This window comes from Sinocyclocheilus grahami, unplaced genomic scaffold, assembly GCF_001515645.1.
Source record: "Sinocyclocheilus grahami isolate Dianchi unplaced genomic scaffold, SAMN03320097.WGS_v1.1 scaffold1060.1, whole genome shotgun sequence".
In the NCBI taxonomy this organism is placed as follows: Eukaryota; Metazoa; Chordata; class Actinopteri; order Cypriniformes; family Cyprinidae; genus Sinocyclocheilus; species Sinocyclocheilus grahami.
Genome location: NW_015506239.1, coordinates 45,634 through 66,586, shown reverse-complemented (window position 1 = coordinate 66,586; position 20,953 = coordinate 45,634). Strand labels below are relative to the sequence as shown.

The following is a 20,953-nucleotide window of genomic DNA, read 5'->3' as shown; positions in this document are numbered from 1 at the left end:
GGACGAGATGAGGAACAAAAAATGACAAAGAGAAAGAGGAACAGAGAAGCGATATCATTCATTTCATTATCATTTCAATAACATGACTCCCTCCAGCAAATAGCAGAGATGAGTCCAATTTATCCAAAGCCAAAAGAATCAGAGGTGGCCCTTGATCCACAATCTGGTTCTTTACCTCTTCAAAGAGCACAATCCTCCATGTTTGTGTGTGCATGTATTTGTGTTTTCGAAATGGCTGTCAATTTAACATATTCCTTTTAGTTAATACAAATAATTACATTTAAAATAATACAATTTTATGAATTTAATTAATGATATATAAAAATATAATTAATATTTAATAACATTACATGTTTTTCCATTTTTCATAGGTTTTCCAATCATTAGAGCAATTTGGTAGATGTACCACCTCCATGTTTTTGCAAAAAAAAAAAAAAAAAAACAATTTAAAAAAATCCTGTTATGACTATTTTGTCTAATTTTAGAGTTTAAGTATTTTAAAATCATTGAAATAAGATACAAAACAAGATATTACGACTTTTAGTAAGTGTATTTTGTCTTACTGCAGTGGCAGTTTTTAATATTTAACACAAGAATTGTAAAATAATTTGCCCGTGTGTCAAAAAACAGTAACAATAATAAAAAAATAACAACAACAACAACACTTGTATCAAAGATACATTTTCTAGAAACAAGTCTTAATATCTTATATAATTATACAAAAATACTTTAAGGATTGTATAAGTGCAAAGATGTACACTGGCATATGTAAATAACAAAAAAATAATAAATAAATAAAACAAAGGAAAAAATAAATGGCCCCTACGGGCTAGTTCACACAGAACATGTTTTTCTATTCCACTGGGAAACTTTTTTTCTATGCAAACACGTGCTAGACAGACATCTTTGATCACTGTGTTTGCATCATGCGTATGACACGGTGTCCTAAAAACGCTCAAATTAAAAAAAGTTACACTTTAAAAAAAGAACGCATTTTGAGACCTTGTGTTTTTCCCCCTTCCACCGCCCACGTCTTACATTGTTCAAAGCAAAACAGTGTTCTGTGTGAATGGCCCCTAAGTCTGTCTTGGACACTTTTATAACTCGACTACAAAATATATTGCACTGAATTGTGGTTTCTGTACGCTTATATTTGACAAATAAACAATATAACGACTTCCAAAGCCACTTTTGCAATATGTTTTTAATGATTTGCAATACTGTAATGCCTTAAACGATCTTCTTTGAGGGCAGTTTTCAGCAAAGATTTAAGAAAACGATGTAGTGTGCAGACAGGAGGGCGGCTCTTTGAAGAGTTTCTGTTTCTTACTGTCAGTGTTGGGCTCTAGAGAGAGAAAGAGAGAGAAAAGAAAGAAATGGAGAGAGAAAGAAAGAGACAAAGAGAGAATATGGAATGAGACTAACATGGCGTTGCTGGTGGTAGAGCTGGACAGGGCGGTACTGGAGATCACGCCGCACTTGGAGCATTTCAGGAGCAGCCTGCTACGCGCTTCCAACGGCGGACTTCAGGACCCAACACACACACACACACACACACACACACACACACACACACACACACACACACACACACACACATATATTCATACGGGAAAGAGACATGACACACAGAAGCAGGGAGGTAGGGAGGAATATATTTTAAAAAACAAACTCATAAATATCCATCCACACACATTCATGCCAATACACACAAACGGCACAAAGGTAAAAGGTTTGAATGTAGGATGTAGGGGAATTGAGAATGGAATAATGACGACAAAACACGTACATAAGGAAAGGGAACACAATATAGAGAGGAAAAAGAAAGAGAAAGAGAAAATTAAAGTAATGCCAAGAAAACAGCATCAAGCAATGAACAACAGCAACGACAGAGTGAGATCTGTAATGAATGTCACAGCGTGAAAGTAGCTTGCGTGTGTGTGAGCGAGAGAGAGACAATGATGGCAGGAATATGAGAAAATGGAGAGAAACACAGTAGAATGCGACCACAGATCATTAACAATCAGCAGATGAGGCAGATGGGAGCTGCAAAGACTAACCTACTTCAGCTGCTCAGTGAAGTGTGTGTGTATTAAGAGGAATATTTGTGTGTGAAAACAGGAGAAAGGCTGCTGCGGAGAGAAGAATAGTAACTCGTTGTTGACACACACACACACACACACACACACCTGATACCACCCGTGACCCCCTGATTTGTGTAAGCATTGTTCGAAAGCAGATCAGCACGTCCAGGTTGGTAGCCCTCAGGTCATTAACCAGGAAGTTCAGTTTTTAATGAACCCTGTTACAATCCCCCTCAGCTTTATAAATAAGAGTCTGCCATGTAAAAGTGGCACTAATAATGTAAAGGACATTGAATACTTTTCCAATCAGGAAAAATGGATTATGTATGTGTGAATATGTGAATACAAATGTATTTTGTCTTGTGTCATTGGGAGATTTTTCCACTTTGTTTTAAGTGAAAAAAATGTTTAAATTAAGTGAGATTTATGCTAAACCCAACTGAAATGGAAAAAGACACATTACACCTATATTCATGATATATTCTTAGAAAATATTGATGTCTTGGGAAATTCTTATGCAGTTTTACGTCCTGGGAAAATTATTCTTGTTTTAAGGACAAAATTAAGACTTTACATTCTACATTGTTACAAAAATAATAATAAAAAGAAATAAATAAAATTCTATTTCACATGAATGCTGTTCTTTTGAACTTTCTATTCATCAAAGAATCCTGAGGAGAAAAAAAATTATCATGGTTTCCACCAAAATGTTAAGCTGCTATCTATAGCTATCTGTGTAATCCATAATAATAGACACAACCAGTTTTATTAATTGAGATATTTATTCAGTAAGGAATAATTATCTCATAATTTTATTGTAGTCATATGCACATTCCATACAGTTTGTCTGAGTTGTGCATTAATTTGAAAGGTGAGCTTTAATGCGGGAGAATTGATACATCGCATGAGATGCAGCCACTTCTCAAATCTCAAAATAATTTTATGAGGCACAATTGATTTAAACACAGTCAGTTATGTTTTAAGATTGATTTTATGGATTAAGAAACTTAATTATATGATGTCATTACATTTCTGTCATTACGTGATTGCCAGCCAATCACTGCATTGCTGATCATGGTTTCAAGTATGGATATATCTGCCCTTTTCAATGAACATGACAACAGAAAGTAATTTTAGACAACGTAATCCAGACATTTTAATCTAATCTGCTAACTTGTTTGAAGAACCAAATTATCGAGGTATGAAGAACAGACCCCAGCACTTCAACATTGATAATAATAAGAAATTAGAATTGAAGACATACATTTTCTTTTGGTTAAATTTAATTAATTTGTCCAGTGCTTTATGGATTTACTGAACAGACATCCTACACTTGACTCAAACTCGACAGTTAATTCAACTAGCTTAACTGTATGGAGCTCCAAAATCGTAAAAAATAAAAACATACATATACTTTATCCCATTTGGTTTGAATTTAGTGTGTGTTCTGAGATGCTGATTGAAAGTGTAAAGGAAACAAAAGACAGCCTTATGTCACAGACTTGGAGAAAGTGCTCTGAACATCAGACATTTGGAAATGAGGGGCACTCGGGATCAGCAACGAACACTGTAAAAAGTAATCATTGAATCTACTTAAGAAAAGAGAGTAAACATAACTGATTTTTACAAATTTGTTGAATTTACTTAATTACACTGTGTTATGTGAACTTTCAGGTGGATGCAATAGTTAAACTAAACAACTTTAGTAAACAGTACTTAAGAGCATCTAGTTTGTTGGATTAAATCCCACTATACGCCCTAATAACTCTAGACCAGTAGGTGGTGGAAGTGCACCAATAGGTGGCGGAAGGTTGGTTTAAACAAAACATCACCAGAAGAAGACAACGAACTGAACTTCAGAGTCAGAACGTGTTTGAAATGTGGCCGCAAGATTAGGTAAGTTTTTGGTGATCTTTTGTCATATTGTATTTTTGTTTCTAGGACTATGATGAAGAAGAGATGTCAGTCGGCCTATTGACCATGATCCCTGAGCTGAGGATTCTAGAGCCATACCTAACTCACTGCATTTAATGCCATGTCTACTGCAATCATTTTGGAAGGTACAATTGTATTGGATGATCTGGAAAATCCTCCCCAAGATATGCTTGCTCTTTGGACTTGGATTTATGCTATGAAATTATAGTATCCTCCAGTACTGAAGTACACCTTTGATTTCATTCAATGGCTGAACCTAGAATGCAATTTCTGAAAAATCTTCTGATGTAGAAAGATGTCATTGTGGTGTGATGGAGCATTTTTCAGTGTAATTGTTGATGATTGATCATTATTGATTTAGAAAAAGGTAATTCTAGAAAATGGTAAATCTATATTTACAAGGTGTCATAAAAGGGATGTTGATGTTTTTTTTTATTTTATTTATTTCCTGAGTGCAGTATGTGCAATTTTTCTTAGTGTTAACTGTTGATTTGATAGCATGCCTAAAAAATAATGACTTGAAGTAACATTGTTTTAAACAAATAAATGCCCTATTGTTGTGCTAACAATCTGTTTTCTGTCTTTGTATTAACAACTTTAAGTTTTGAGTACAGCTTACTTGAGAAATTTAAGGCAATCTGTTTCCACACATTTGTCTAGTAATGTGAACAAAGCAGACTTGTTAAGAGAACTGTTTTGTTTGAGTTCTGTGCACTAAGCTTAACTTACATCTCTAAGTTGGCTGAACTTGTCAAATTGAGTTAGCAACACTCAAGTTTTCTGGTAACCTATACATACACACAAGTTACCTATACAAAGTTACAGTAAGTTTTATTAACTCAAAAATGATAAACTGATTTGCTTGAGAAATTTGAGGCAATCAGTTTCCACAGGTTTTCCAAGTAAGTTCAACTAATTACTTTTTACAGTGAAGAGAAGAAACAGCTTATTACAACAGTGGACTTGTGTTTCATTTACACACACAGCCTTAAAACACAGAAAGCATGATGCTAAATTTAGTTTAGTATTTCATTTACTAAAAAAGACTGTTTAGGAAATATGTCCACCACAATAATAAAGGATTGTGAATAAAATATGACTAAGGTTTCTTAAAATATGATTAAGGTTTCTTGCTAAGGTTTCTGAGTGGTTTTAATGCATTGCAATGCGGTTGCTTACTGGCCCACTACCAATTATCTGATACTGCGGTCTCTAGATATGGCTTGGGTCCCTCCTTGAGGTTTATTTTATCGCCCACCAGGTGTAGTCAGGTTGCTTTAAAAAGTAAAAGCACCCCCTCTCAATTAGTTGGATATTTTGAGGTAACATTCATGCACAAAACATAAAGAGTTAAGCTGTAAATTGTAATATTTGGGATTAAGGACTGACAGCAAACCCCTAAAACCTACTGTAAATATGAGCAATGAACAGTGATGCTTGCTGAACTAAAAAATGATTGCAACAGCATATTCACTGTATGTGAAAGACAGCATGAGAGAGTGTGTGAATATGAAAATGAGTCCAATTGAATTTAAACTCTAGGACATTTTTATATCAAAGCCACTATCTTAAAAATCCATAGTTAACCATTGCAGCTCCCAATATACACTTATCTCCCTTGTACATAAACATTACAGGAAAAGAAAAGTGGAAAAAAGACAAATCAATTAGGGCAAAATTGCAGAACGTACGCTTCCCTGGAGGGATTACAAATATCCAGTCATTGGATTAGCTCAGATCTCTGATTAGCTCCTCATTCAATTAGTAAGACCCACATTTTCCTGACAAGACGTCGGTATGGTGGTCCACCAATGCCATATATCTAAATGACATTTGTACAGTGTACACTCAATGCGGAGAGGCTATTGGTAGCTATTAGTTGCACTAATTCAGTTGCACTGCGAGCATTAAGGCTGTTCTCATGCCTTCAGTATAGAACTAGCGAAAACATGTCCATGCATGACAATAGGCTTGACAGCAGTTGAACCGTGAGCTCATTTTAAACAATGTAAAGCTCTTATCTTTGCTTAAAAATGGGGGTTTCTGATGCAGCGTTAGTTTAATTAAAGACGAAGGGCTGTGAGAATGCTCTTGAAGTTACCAGGTAGCGGATTCATGGAGCGGAATGGGAATATCCAATCTCTCTCGCGATTTAGCCTCTTGTTTGAGGTGAGGGATGTAGCGGTATACTCATTAACACAAGTGTTTAATGGATCACTCTGCTTTGTGTCCAATCCAACAAAGCAAAACAGAACAAGCGTTTTAAAAGCACAAGGGCTCCTTGATCCTGTCAGTATATGCAGTTACATGAACAATGAATATACACTTAGCAAATGACAGAGCTATCAGAGGACTAGCCTGAGGTCAGCAGGCCAGCAAATCAATACAAGTCCATTAATGAAGCTGTCATATCTTGGCTTTCAGTCTGATGTTTTTCAACTTTTAGTGGTTGTGTGTGTGTGTGTGTGTGTGTGTGTGTGTGTGTGTGTGTGTGTGAGAGAGAGAGAGAGAGAGAAAGAGAGAGAGAGAGAGAGCATGGGTAATTTATTTTGCCCATACAAATACTTGACAGGATATTTTAAAACCATCAACAGGCCAGTGGTAAATAAGTGACTTGGTGCAAATCCAGAAATAGATGGGTATCATATAGCCATTACTTTGACCTTCACTTACCCTGCTCTCTGCTTTTTGGACTTGTCTGAGATGCCATCTCTAGACATGAGCTTGTTGAAGACCACTATCCCAATCAGCATGTTCACCTGCGGGAAAGAGATAGAGGGTGTGTTATTTGCTTTGTTAGAAGTTTTTTTTTTTTTATGTTAGATTATGCTGGTTATTTCAAGTCAGGATCTTATTTAGCCTGTAAAATAGAACCATCATAATTATTGTGGTGAGAGCAGTGTTGTTTGTTAGCAACAGGGTTTTGCTCCATTCAGAACTGAATCAAGGATGCCTTTTAAATTTGAATTAAACTCTCTAATTCTATTTGAATTTAAGTAGCAACCAGATGCAGAATTGCAATTCTAATCTGAATGTCATGAAAGATAATTGAAATTCACTGAAATTCACAAAGCTGTACTTTTAACTAGAAATTAAAAGTCTGTTAACTTTGAAAGTCTGGAAAAAAGTTTTAAAAGCTTTGAAGTTTAAAGGGTTATAGACTCATAGATGATAGATAGACAGATACAACAGATCAACAGAATGATGGATGGATAGACAGAATGCTAGAATGAGAAAGAACGATAGATAGATAGATAGATAGATAGATAGATAGATAGATAGATAGATAGATAGATAGATTGATAAAACGAGATGGAATGATAGAGAGTGCTACACAATGCAACATTACAATGATAAAACATAGAATGACAGAACGAAAGACAGACAGACAGACAGACAGACAGACAGATAGACAGATAGATAGATAGATAGATAGATAGATAGATAGATAGATAGATAGATAGATAGATAGATAGCTGCAACATCTAAGTGGAATAAAATAATTTAGTACATTTGGTCAGAATTTAATATAAATACACTCAGGGTAGTGTGACAATAAAGCAGTGTTGCGTGGTGACATTTAACCCTGGATCATTTACAGCAGTGGCTCTCTAACAGCCTGTGACCGGTGATGTAGATTTAAGTCTGGAAGCAAATGAGCAGGTGGGATCATGAAGGAACAGTAATGCCCTCATGTCTCTCACCCCCTCTCTCTCGCTCAGCAGATTGTTGTCCAGTCCGCTTTAGCCAGCTGCCCACTGGACACACAGAGCACTGAAGAGGAGCTTAGACAAAGGCCATGGAAAGAACACACACACACACACACACATGCACGCACACACACACACACACACACATACAGACGCACACACACACACGTGCTACTGAACCTTTGGTACACAGGATTCGAGCCAAGCCTATACTGTTTCTCTTGTATTACAACAGGAGGGCATATGGTTGTAGGTCACAAGACTGACAATCTCTTCCTGTTAAGCGACAGCTGACTGCTCTGCACCAACGCATGAACTGTGACTACAGCAGCTGCATTCAACTTTGTTAAAGTAGGGGTCAGCAGTCTATTTCAAATAAATGGCCCCTTGCTACATATTATATATATAAAAAAACAATTTTTGAATTGGAAATCTGGATTTGAAACCCATAATATCATTTAGCACCATGTTGTTATGATGCTTACATTGCTAAGCTTAAGTGGAACAAAGAGCTGACATGTTTCTTTAGGTAATATTTTTGATTTTTAAGAAAAAAATTGGTAACACTATAATACATTTTAATGTATAAACATTATTTAATGCATGTATCATGAACATGTTAATTTACAACTATTTATATCCTAAATCTAAAATAATTTATCCATACTCTATCATTTAAATGTTTGGGATCGGTAAGATTTTATTTCTCTGTTTTTGAAAGAAGTCTCTTATGCTCACCAAGGCTGCAAGAGTAATATTAGGGGGGAAGTCGTGGCCTAATGGTTAGAGAGTCAGACTCGTAACCCAAGGTGAATGAATGTACAGCGCTCTCTCCCACCTTCAATACCATGACTGAGGTGCCCTTGAGCAAGGCACCGAACCCCCAACTGCTCCCCGGGCGCCGCAGCAAAAAATGGCTGCCCACTGCTCCGGGTGTGTGTTCACGGTGTGTGTGTGCACTTTGGATGGGATAAATGCAGAGCACTAATTCCGAGTATGGGTTACCATACTTGGCCACGTCACGTCACTTCACTTCACTTTATTATCAAATTGTATTTCAACTGAAAATAACCATTTTCTATTTTAATATTTTAAAATTTATTTAGAATTTTTAGCAGTCATTACTTCATTCTTCACATTATCACAATGTGTCACATTATCATTCAGATATCATTGTAATAGTTCGTGCTCAAGAAACATTTCCAATTATTACCAATATACAGTTGAGGTCAAAAGTTTACATACACCTTGCAGAATCTGAAAAATTATAATTATTTTACCAAAATAAGAGGGATCATACAAAATGTGTTGTTTATTTAGTACTGACCTGAATAAGATATTTCACATAAAAGACGTTTTTGCCTAAACATATATATATTTTTTCATTTAGTACTGCCCTTCAGAGGCTACAGACGATACTTACATGTTTTCCAGAGGACAAAATAAGTAAAATTTACCCTGATCTTCAAATTCAAAATGCTTTCACCCTCCGGCTTTTAATGCATCGTGTTTTCTTCTGAAACATCAGTGAGTGTTTTGAATCTCAAAATCATACAGTCATTGTTGGAAAGGGTTCAAATACACAAAAATGCTAAAAAACCAAATAATTTGTGGGACCTGAAGGATTGTTCTGAAGAACAGCAGGCAGTTTAACTGTTCAGGACAAACAAGGACTCATGAACAACTATCACTAAACAAACAAACAAACAAACAAAAAACACAGTTGTGGATCATTCAAATAACAACACATTATTAAGAATCAAGCATATGTAAACTTTTGAATGGGGTTAATTTTTATAAATGCAATGTCTTTTATGTGAAATATCCTATTCAGGTCAGTATTAAAGAAAAATAACACGCATTTTGTATGATCTCTCTTATTTTGGTTAAATAATTAACATTTTGCAGATTCTGCAAAGTTTGTTAACTTTTGACCTCAACTGTATATCTTACTGACCCCAAACGTTTGAATGGTAGTGCATTTTGTTCATAATACATTAACCTTAATTTGTATTAATTTGTCTAAATTAAAAAAAAAAATGTATCTTGAGTTGAAATAAATAAATAAACACTGTAAAAGTATTATTCATTGTTAGTTCATGTTAGCTATTCTATTAACCAATATTTTACCCAAGCGTTATCCAAAAATAGTTTGAGATGAAACAATAATTGTCTGGACCCACAACAGACCCCCAGTTGAAAACCCCTGCACTAAATTAACACTCAGCCTGTTGAGTCTGCTCTGAGCACATATCCAACCTACCAAGTCTAATACGTTTACGAGTGCCGTTCGAATTCTCATCATGCGAGGCGCTAGCTTAGACAATAGGTCTCCGTTTTATTATTTGCTAGAGGCAAGATTAATTATTTTTCCATTAATTAGATTAGCCTCTCCAAGGAGGGAGCCAGCATCTCCAGATGCCCAAATCTCATTTGCAGTTGTTTGTTTGAGTGGGCCGCTTCACGGCACCACCAAGAAATAAACAACGCAAATCACATCTGACCATGAAAAACAACGCAAACACCTCACAGAAAACACACAGCACCTGAGACCTGGGCTGTGGATGATATATATATACACACACACACTTTGGTTGCTTTGGGCTAATAAGCTCATCATGTTCACTCATGCATTTTAACATGATATACACTGATGAAAAATACACACATTGAAATGAGGCAGGCCTCAACTCTAATCTCATTCATGATTTTTCTCTTCGACTGCTGGCTTGATATATTTAAAATGCATATTAAAGTGGGTGGAGCTCATGTTGGTTAAGTCTAGCCAATGAAAATGCAGAAAGTCTGAAACCTACCAGTACAATGACAGCAGCGGGGCCGACAAAAGCATAGAGCAGCCCTCCTTCCAGAGACAACCAACAACTGAAATTGAGAGAAAGAAAGAGATACAGTGAAATATAAAGGCAGCAAATCACAAGAGAGATTTGAGACATTGTTGGCTTCAGAAAAAGTCTTTTTTTTTTTTATAAAAATCTTTTTTTTTTCTCTCACAAATAAAGATTACATTAAAAATGGAGAAGAGCAATAAATTAAGCCAGCTTGGATTCTAACCAAATGTATTCCCTAAATTAAGAAACTGAAGTGGATATCTCAAACGCAACCTCTTCATCTTACTACTTGGTTACTGGAAATATCATATTGTTAAAGTGCTTTCATTGCAGAGACCAAATAAAAGACAGAAATATATTGCCTGTTAAAGTTCTACGCAAACATGCAGCTTTACAAAAGCTGGAAGGTCATACTTTATCGATGAGCATTATTAATAATCTATTGCTAGCTATTTCAATATTGGCTAATGTTCTGGTCAAGTACAATCAAATAGATTTCAATTTAGTTTGTATTCTGAAGTCCTTGTGAAATGTCCACTGTGAAAAGATCATAGTGCAATCTCTACGGAAAAAAACGGATGATCTTAACGCTATGGTGAAATTCCAGCATGACTACAGGAATGTTTGCTTGATGGCGCTCACAGAGACTTGGCTTTCCGAAGTGGATTCATATTCGGGTTAACGACTGGATGACTTCGGAGTACCTGTTCGTATGGACCGGGATGCGAGGGAAACCGGTAAAGTGCAAGGAGGTGGGGTATGTCTGTATATTAGAGAGAACTGGTGCAAATCAGTGTCTGTTAAGGAGAGAGTGCGCACGAAAGATATTGAGTTGCTGACGGTGGTATTAAGACCTCAGTACTTGCCTCGCAAGTTTCCTCAGCTGTTTGTCACGGTTGTTTATATTCATCCCCGAGCAAACAAGGACAATGCAGCAAGGGAGATTGAACGCGTGGTGCATGAACTGCAATCTGTATCTCCTGATGCACCCAGTTTTATTCTGGGAGATTTTAATAATTGTACATTGGAGAAATCACTGGGACACTTCAACCAGTATGTAACTTGCCCAACACGTAAGGATAAAATTTTAGACTTGTGTTATGGATTGATTAAAGGAGCTTACAAGTCATTTGGTAAACCACCTGTAGGAACTTCAGATCACAATACAGTATTACTTGTTCCTACATATAAAACTGTTTTGAAATGTGAAAAGGCACAGTTAATTAAGATGAAGGACTGGTCTGAAGATGCAACGTTAAGTTTAAAGGGATGTATGGAACAGGGCCGTCCTTAGGGGGGTGCAACTGGTGCGGTCGCACCAGGCCCCACGCTTTAGGGGGGCCCGCAACGGACGGACTGAAGGGGAATCCCAGTTTGCAGATGCAGTTTTGTCACAGGATTTTAATCATTTTTATTTAAGATTTGATGCTTATGATTTTAAACAGGAAATCGATGGGTTGAAAAACTGAATATAGAATAAACGGGGAGTATGATTGTGTCTTTTTTAATGTGAGCGATGTGATAACAGTTTTTAAACAGTGTAAAATAAGGAAGGCACCTGGGCCTGATAATATAGGGGGTAGGTTACTTAAGGAATGTGCCGAGCAGTTAGGTCCAATATTTTATGAAATTTTTGCTCTGTCCCTTCAACAACAAAAAGTACCTGCACTGTGGAAGCAGTCTACAGTGATTCTAGTGCCAAAAAAGCATAATGTACAGGTATTGGATGATTTTAGACCTGTGGCGTTTACATCCCTAGTGATGAAATGTTTTGAAAAATTAGCTAAGAAAGTAATTATGCAAAGGACAATTTGCATATAGGCCTAAGCGAGGGGTAGAGGATGCAGTAGTGACTCTCTTACACTTAGTACTTCAGCATCTGGATAAGCCTAATGAACTAATATTTTAGTTGAGAAGCTCATTAATGAATTTGGGTTGGATTTTAGTCTCGTAGGATGGATTTTAGATTTCCTTGTGCAGAGAACACAGAGAGTTAAAGTAAATGACTGTTTTTCTTAATGGCTGGTGTCATATACTGGGTCACCTCAAGGATGTGTCCTCTCTCCTTTATTATTTATCTTGTACATAAATGACTGTAAGAGTAGTTATAGAAATAGGCATGTTATAAAATTTGCTGATGATTCTGTAATCGTTAGCTTAATGAGTGAGGAGGACTCCATGTATGGTCCTGTGGTTGATGATTTTATAAGGTGGTGTCAAAATGCTTTCTTAAAACTTAATGTTTCTAAAACTGAGGAGATGACTATTGATTTTAACTCTAGGAGGAAATTCAGTATAAGCAAACAAGCATTAATGGAGTAGGTATTGAGAGTGTTGAACAGTACAAGTACTTGGGTACTGTTTTGGATAACAAATTGTCCTTTTCTCCCAATACTGATGTTTTGTGTAAGAGGGTGCAGCAAGGATTGTATTGCTTGCTGAAACTAAGGTTATTAAATGTGGACAAAACATTGATGTGCATGTTCTACAGATGCCATATTGAGTCTTGTATGCTGCAACCAAATTGCCTTCGGGAAATGAATAAAGGTGAACTGAACTGAACTGATAGACGTATGCACTCAAATCATGCAAACGTCTGTAGAGAAGAGTGCCTGTGAAGTAAGCAGGCTGTTACTGAGCCCGGCAGTGAGGTTATCTGAGGCTGCTGACTTCTTGGCAGTGTTTCCAAAATGTGTCCTTTGGTTCGAGGGGAATCCATGTGTCAGACGCATCCAATTAAAGCGCTCAAAGGCCACCATTGTTTTCAACTTTTGTCTCCGATTAGTCAGGGAGCTCCCTGGCTTAAATCAATTGCTTAGCAGTGGAGTAAAGACAGAAACCATTATATGCAGGGCAGCAGAAAATGGCCACCACTTTGTGGAGATCCATAGGAATAGAGGAAGAACAGGACTCTCTGAGGACTCTCTGACTCAAGATTCTTGTTGAAGAATTTCTTCCAAAGTAAAAGGTCAACATTAGGCAGCATACACTCACAAAACACACTTCTTACATTTGTCTGTGCATCAAAATGCAGCTCTAAAGATGAAAACAGCTGGCATCATATCAGTTGGTAAAACCTATTTTCAGACTTGGATTTGGTCACACTTCAACACGTTACACTTTGGTCCAATTCAACTTTTACCCAAACTCCTGATTTGCTGCTTATTAATATTTGATATGGTAGTTGTTAAGTTTAGATACTGGGTAAGATTAGGGATGTAGAATATGGTCAAGCAGAATATGTGCTTTATAAATACTAATAAACAGCCAATATGTTAATAATTCTAATAACTAGTTAACACTGAGAAAAGTGTTACCTATTATTTGTTCACTGGTCTCTTGACATGAACATAAATTAGGACATTTTGATTGAAAAAAATAAAAAAATAAAAAATAGATATCAAATCATCATTCTTAGATTTGTGAAACTCTATATACTGGAGTGAAATGTTTGTCATATACTGTACATAGCAATAAATGTCAAACATGTGCATTTTCCACATGCTAGTAGTTTCAGTTTCACTTCAAATATTTTTTAGGCTTGTCGTTTATGCTAAATGTTTATAATGAATGCCACTATTATTTATGTTTGTTTTATATATATATATATATATATATATATATATATACATACATAAATAATAGTGGCATTCATTATAAACATTTAGTATAAATGACAAGCCTAAAAAAATATTTTATTCTTGTTTAGAAGTTAAATAAATTTAAATAAATTTAAAAAAATATTTTGGAGTGAGGGAAATTCAATGCCTTTTTATAGTGGTTGTTTTGTTTTATTTACCAATATTTTACATTATTTCTGAATGTAACTTAAAGACAATGCAATATGACCCACTACCCATTTTACCAAGTACTCTGTGATCATACAAAATTACTATAACAAATAAATATCGTAATGTATTTTAGATGTACTGTAGGTACTTCTGTATTTATTTTAACATCCAAAGACTTGACTGAGACTTGACATACTGTAACCCTCAAAACAGAACCAGAACAATGTTTTAGTGTAACATAAATATTTTCTTTGTGAAACTGTGCTGCATCAGTGATACTTACTAACTTGGCGTGCCGTAACCTCTGGCCCGGGTAAAACCCACAGATACAGCGACCACAAGGGCTGGAAGACCTGCAAGATAAAGCTTATGATGAGGAAAGGGAGAAAGAAAAAAACAACCCACTGAAATTGAAAATTTGTTTAATTGCTTATTAGTATTTTAATGCAACATGTGGAGGCAAAGTTCATTGAAATTATTTACTGATAAAGAATATTGAGTTGAAATTCTGAAAAAAAAGAAGTAAATATTGACATGCAGTGAAAGCAAAGATATTTTATAAATTTAGCCTGCATGCGAAAATTGCCCGCCACGTATAATAACAGTGGACAAGCACTGCTAAAAGGAAAATTATGAACAGAAAATGCAACCTAGAATTTTTCATTTTTTCAGAACCATTAACGGCAAATGGCCAGAGGCTGGAGGGGAAGTTGGCTGAAGTAATCTCCTCTCACATTGGTGACTTTCTGTAGCTTGTGCCCTTTTCATGGACAAATGCACATGGCATACAGGTACACCATTCCCCCTGTGCGCAGTGCCCTCCCAGACCCCAGACACACTACTTTAGCAGAGAGCAATTCCCATGGGTCTCTGTGTATGTGTCTTTTTTCATGAGGCTGAAGTGTAGCAGTGTAAATGTTCCCGTCTGTGTTCTCTAAAAGTGCTCCACAGGGCAAGTACACAGAGAGAGCACTATGACCCTCTTATAGAAACACTGTGAATGTTAGCTGTTACCAAAAAGCTTATATGTCGTACAGTATAATGCAGGCCCAGACTGGCCATCGGGAGCACTGGGAGAATTCCCGGTGGCCTGACGGCTGATTTGTCCCTGTTTTATTATTATTATTATTATTATTATTAATATTTTATATCTTTGCCATCCCAATGTACCAAAGTGATCATTTCCAATTTTGTCATTCGATAATAAATCGATAAAAAAAACTGTCAAACAGTTTCAAACAGAGTAATCGATATGCGGGACCCGAGGAAGGAGAGGAAACGGCCAGAAGAAGCAGTGAAATGTAGCAAAATTACTGACCAGGGATTCATGTGCAGGTCAGTTTCATCAGTAAATACGCTACTGTAGTTTTGTCTTTATTAACCTAGTTGAGTAGGCTATTAAACTGCTGTTAGGCTATCAGGAGCACCCCATTATTATTATCATTCAGAATACTGTGCTAAAGGGCATCATTATTGATTGTAAAGTTACATTAATACATTTAGCAGACATATGTTAATATGGATCACAGCCTAATAATGCAATAGCGTGTTCAATATTAGGATTTTTTAATAAAGATATTGTACTAATTTTGACATTTAGGCACTTTAGAAAATGTGTTTTAATATACTTGTATGAAATATAATGTAGGTTTGTTAAATCTTGGGCATTTAAGTCATTTTAAGATAAATGACAACATGCTGTGCTAACAAATTGCAATGAGATGGTTGTTTTGCAACAAGGTGGACACAGTTCTGTTCATAACAGTAGAGAGACAGCGATATTGGGGAAAATGAAGAAAAGGAAGAAAATAAAAAAAGGAAGTGAAGGTGCCGTTCAAGAAATAACCTAATTATTTTCCACGGCCCCAGACTAAAGATTTAGACCTTTTATGTGATGGCCATAGAAATAATAGGGTTGTCTGTGGTTTCAGAAATTGTTGTTGGTGTATAGGATGGCCTGGATGAATGTGAGATTTCCCGGCCTGAAATTGCGTCCCAGTCTGGCCCTGGTATAATATCATTAGATGCACATTACTGTGTTTTGCTTCAGGTGTTAGCTTTCAAATGCATATATTTAAAATGTTTCAATTCAGAAATCCAAGGGCACAAAGTGTAAAATAACATGTTCAGTATAGCAAATTTATTTTAATTAAGAAAGTGAAAGGGATATTTTAAATACAACCTCTTTATCTTACTACTTAATGTTTCTGGATATATCACATTGTCAAATTGCTTTCAAGTTTTTTTTTTATGTCATACAGTACAATGCAATAAAAAAAAATCAGAAAAAAGTCAGAGCTTCCCATTTATAAATAAGATGTACAAAAAATATAATAAAAGTAACTTGTATATATATATATATATATATATATATATATATATATATATATATATATATATATATATATATATATATATATATATATATATATATATATATATATATATATATATATATATATATATATATATATATATATATATATATATATATATATATATATATATATATATATATATATATATATATATAATAAGCATGCAATTGTAAATACTGACATGTCTTGGAATTGTACAAATTTATATTTGTTACAAAATAAATAAATCCGAAACCATAATAAAAAATAAATAAAATCACAAAACCTTATTAAAAAAGTAATGAATGAATGAATGAAAGAATGAGCTGAATTGAATGAATGAATGAATGCATTTGACATGCAGTTGGCAAAGTATGCAGGACTCTGTGAAAAACGTTTTCATATATCAGGTCATGAAAATTCAATATTTATATTTTATATCTTTTTTATATTTTAATAATTATATATACAATTATATAATTGTATAATATTTGTGCATTTATTTTTTATAATTGTATTTTCTTTGCGAGAATCTATATAATATTAAATGTTCATGAGTTCTTGAATATAATTGTTCCCTCGTAGGAATTTCAAAAATACAAATAAAAAAGACTGCATTTGACTATTTAGTATACAGCAGTAAACACTATCACAGTTAAAGATCTTTTCAGAATGAAGTTTCCCATCTCAAGACTGAGGAAGGTGTACTTATTGGTCCTTGATTACACTGACGTGTACAGTGACCTTTACTTTGTAGAATCCCATCCTCCCTCTCCTCCCGGTGTGTGTGAGGGCTTCCTGGCCTCTCCTGCTGGTGTCATCCCTATTGTGTTTGCCATCACAGTCAGGGAGGCCAGCTTTACTCATGTGCTAATTAGACCTATCCATTCTTCTCGCTCTATGTCTGTGTGCCACGTCCACACATAATGAGCTCTCCTCTGAAATATTCATGTAATTAACAATGCTCTGATTAACTCTGGAAATTAAAGGCAATTAGAAAAACTCCGGTTTAGAGAACAGGATTGAAAAACGTGGGAAGGGAGGGGATGAACGGGATCCAAATTCAAGTTCCTCTGGAGGAAGCAGCACACAATGAAGGAACATGAGTTTGCTCTGGATTCAAGCTGTGATCATTGCATACTGTAACCTGCGGGGGGGTCAAAGTTTGGATTGTTAGAATAGTCAGTTGGCTCCTTCTGGTCGATTCCGTAACCACACTACACTATGTGGGCAAAATAAGGTTTCTTCAAGGAAGATCCTTCAAAAGTAGCTGTATATTGTAATCATTTCTTTTTCCAGCAGCATAAAAAAACAACAACACTGAGACACAAACAGAAATCTTAAAAATATAAAATCTTTATAAATATATGATATATCTTGCAGCAGACAAGGAATAATGTAGGCAAATAAATAAATAAATAAAAAATCTGTCACTCGTGAAACACACACGTTCCACTGTTATTTATTTATGTATTTATTTATTTATCCAGTAAAGATTAAAATGCAATAATTATATTTTTCTTTGTTGGGAAAATATGTAATTTTCAATGTCCATTAATATTATTTAATTAATTTTTCACAGACAGACAGTCAGTCAGTCAGTCAATCAATCAATCAATTATTGATTTTTTTTTTTACATTTTAATCATTACAAACTATACTTTCTTGACAATTCCAAGAAGCCAATAAACAATGTTATTTACTTATTTATTTATTTAACCATATGTGTTGCATATTCATATTTTACTTTTTTATTTTTTATAATAGGCTTTTGGCTTTATGGATTAGACAGTCAGATATAAGACTCAAAACAATAGGGAGAAGAAATAACACAAGCTGGATTCAAATTTAGGTCGCCCATGCAATCACCTCCATCTAACCTTGTACACGACCAGCCAGAGCAATCTATGACAATATCCACATTTCACATTTTGAGTAACATGAGTAATACTTTTTGGACATCCTAGTTAGAAATCTACCACTTCCCTGGGGGCGGCAATGCTATTCTACAATATCTGCAAAGGGCATCTATGAATTAATGGAAGTGATTGTGGATCAATAAGTAACAAAGCAAGTATGTGTGTGCTACTGCAAGTGCTTGAATATCCTTTCAGATCCCGCCAGTGTTAAGATGGATGCACACAATGCATTTCTTATCAACGATCGGACATCTACGTCTTGTAATACAGAAGTAACATTGAGCTCCTGTGGCATGCTTATGGTGTGTCATTGGGCTCCACTGAAGCAAACTGACATTGCAGACAATCTGATGTGACTGAATTGATAAGAGCTGGCATGTTATAATCCTATGGATGCAAAACTGAAGCATTACAATAACATCGCTTTTGACCTTTGATGTTAGTTTCTGGTGTGTGTGCGGGTGTCCTACCCCAGCCCAGGCACAGGAAACGCTTGCGAATGAGGCGGGACCTCATCTTGCCAATCACAGCCAGGTAGGACTGCCATGCTTCTGTCAGTACCCAGCAGAAAGAGGCCAGAAAGAAGAAGTGCAAAAAGGCAGCAGTCACAGTGCACAGTCCCTAGAGACAAAAGAGAGAAGAAGAAAGAAATAGGGAGTAAGAAATTATGAAAAAGATGCGAGAGAAAGCACAGGAAGCAAGAAGAGGTGCAAATGGCTCTCAGCTGTTCATTATCGAAGCCAAGAGAGAGAGAGATGAAGTGATTGAGAAGGAGAAGTGGGAACGAGCCGCGGACATTAACGAAAGTCCATTTGGAGAGAAACTGACTCGGTTCCACTGTGGTGCGAAAATGAGCTCTAACGACGCATTCTGTCTAGGCTTTTTTCTTCATAGACGCTACTTAAAAAGTGAAAATGGGTTAGTTACAGGTTGAATAGTTTCTAAGGAAAAATAGCAGGCTGGAATTAAAGAAAAGTATGATTTAAGTAAGCGGCGAACGCAAATGAGAAGCGGTAAGCAGAGTATCTCGCTGAGGTTTTCTACAATAATGAGGTGCATATTCTAATGCTAAACACCGGTCCGCTCAGCAAATGACCCAGGAAATGAGAAGGATTTCACACCATTCATGGTTTCCGAAATTAGGCTTATCTGTACTTTCTTAAACTAATGCCGAATATGAGAATTTAGTGAAATATTAAGTCTGTATCGACGGGGAAGGGGTCCTTCGAGCAGTTTTCTTTGTAGCTCAGAGCGACAGGTTGGGTTTAAATGGCAGCTCTTATTTCTCAGGTGCCTCTGTAGTCTATCTTACGCTCTCTCAGTGAGACTGTCACGGCTGACACAAAGCTGACCCTCTAGCGTCTTCCACGCGTCTGTCTGCTACACGCGCCTGCCTGACTTTCTCAAATTCTATCGTGGCCACTTACATAATGTCATGACAGGCTGGAAAGAGAACAAACACCAGTTACCTGTACCACAGACAGACTACTGTCTCTAGGGAGTCTGGGATCCAAGGTTAAGTGCCATTCAGAACTCAATTTTAAATTGAATGCATTTTGCATTCAAATTTAAGGTAACACTTTTTTTTTTTTTTACGGTGCCCTCGTTACACGTTACATGTATTTACTATTATAATAACAATAAATTATGCATAATTACATGCAAGTAACCCTAAACCAAACCTGAATCCTAACCCTAACCATTTGTAAGTACATGTAGTTAATTAATATTACTCAGTACTTAAAAGTATAATTACACTGGAACAAGGACACCTTAAAATAAAGTGTAACCCTATTACATTTTTTTTATTTGAACTGAATTTGTATGAAGGTAGCATATTTAGCAGATTTAGAATTGTAATTTCAAATTATGTAGAATTAAAATATAATTACATTTAATTTAATAAGTTTATATAACTAAATAATAGTAATAATAATAATAATAATAATAATAATAATCAAAACTCACCTTATACTCGTGATTATATATTAAATCACTTTATATAATAAATAAATATCAGCTACATACAATTATGAGGATGTACAATTATACTTGATGTATTTTCTCTTGTGGATTATATGTTAACATATTTTAAGTTAATTATCTTATTCAGGTCAGTACTAAATAAAGATAACATGCATTTTGTATGACTTGTATGATAATTAAAATTTTGCAGATTCTGCAAGGTGTATGAAAACTTCTGGTTTCAACTGTATGAATATATATATATATATTGAATATATTATAATATATATATATGAATATATATATATGAATATATATATATATATATATATATATATATATA

At 35.3% G+C, this 20,953-nt stretch overlaps 1 protein-coding gene across 8 annotated transcripts in view; it reads right to left on the bottom strand.

The window, feature by feature from the left end:
* LOC107566222 (adhesion G protein-coupled receptor B2-like) overlaps positions 1-20,953 on the bottom strand; it is an 83,711-nt gene that overhangs the window by 35,165 nt on the left and 27,593 nt on the right. For all 8 annotated transcript variants that reach the window (XM_016251599.1, XM_016251604.1, XM_016251606.1 and 5 more), the window contains exons 5-9: positions 19,116-19,266; positions 14,653-14,722; positions 10,546-10,612; positions 6,693-6,778; positions 1,426-1,524 (exon numbers count right to left, since the gene is read on the bottom strand). In XM_016251599.1, coding sequence (XP_016107085.1) covers positions 1,426-1,524; positions 6,693-6,778; positions 10,546-10,612; positions 14,653-14,722; positions 19,116-19,266 — 473 coding nt within the window. The remainder of the gene's footprint in view (positions 1-1,425; positions 1,525-6,692; positions 6,779-10,545; positions 10,613-14,652; positions 14,723-19,115; positions 19,267-20,953) is intronic.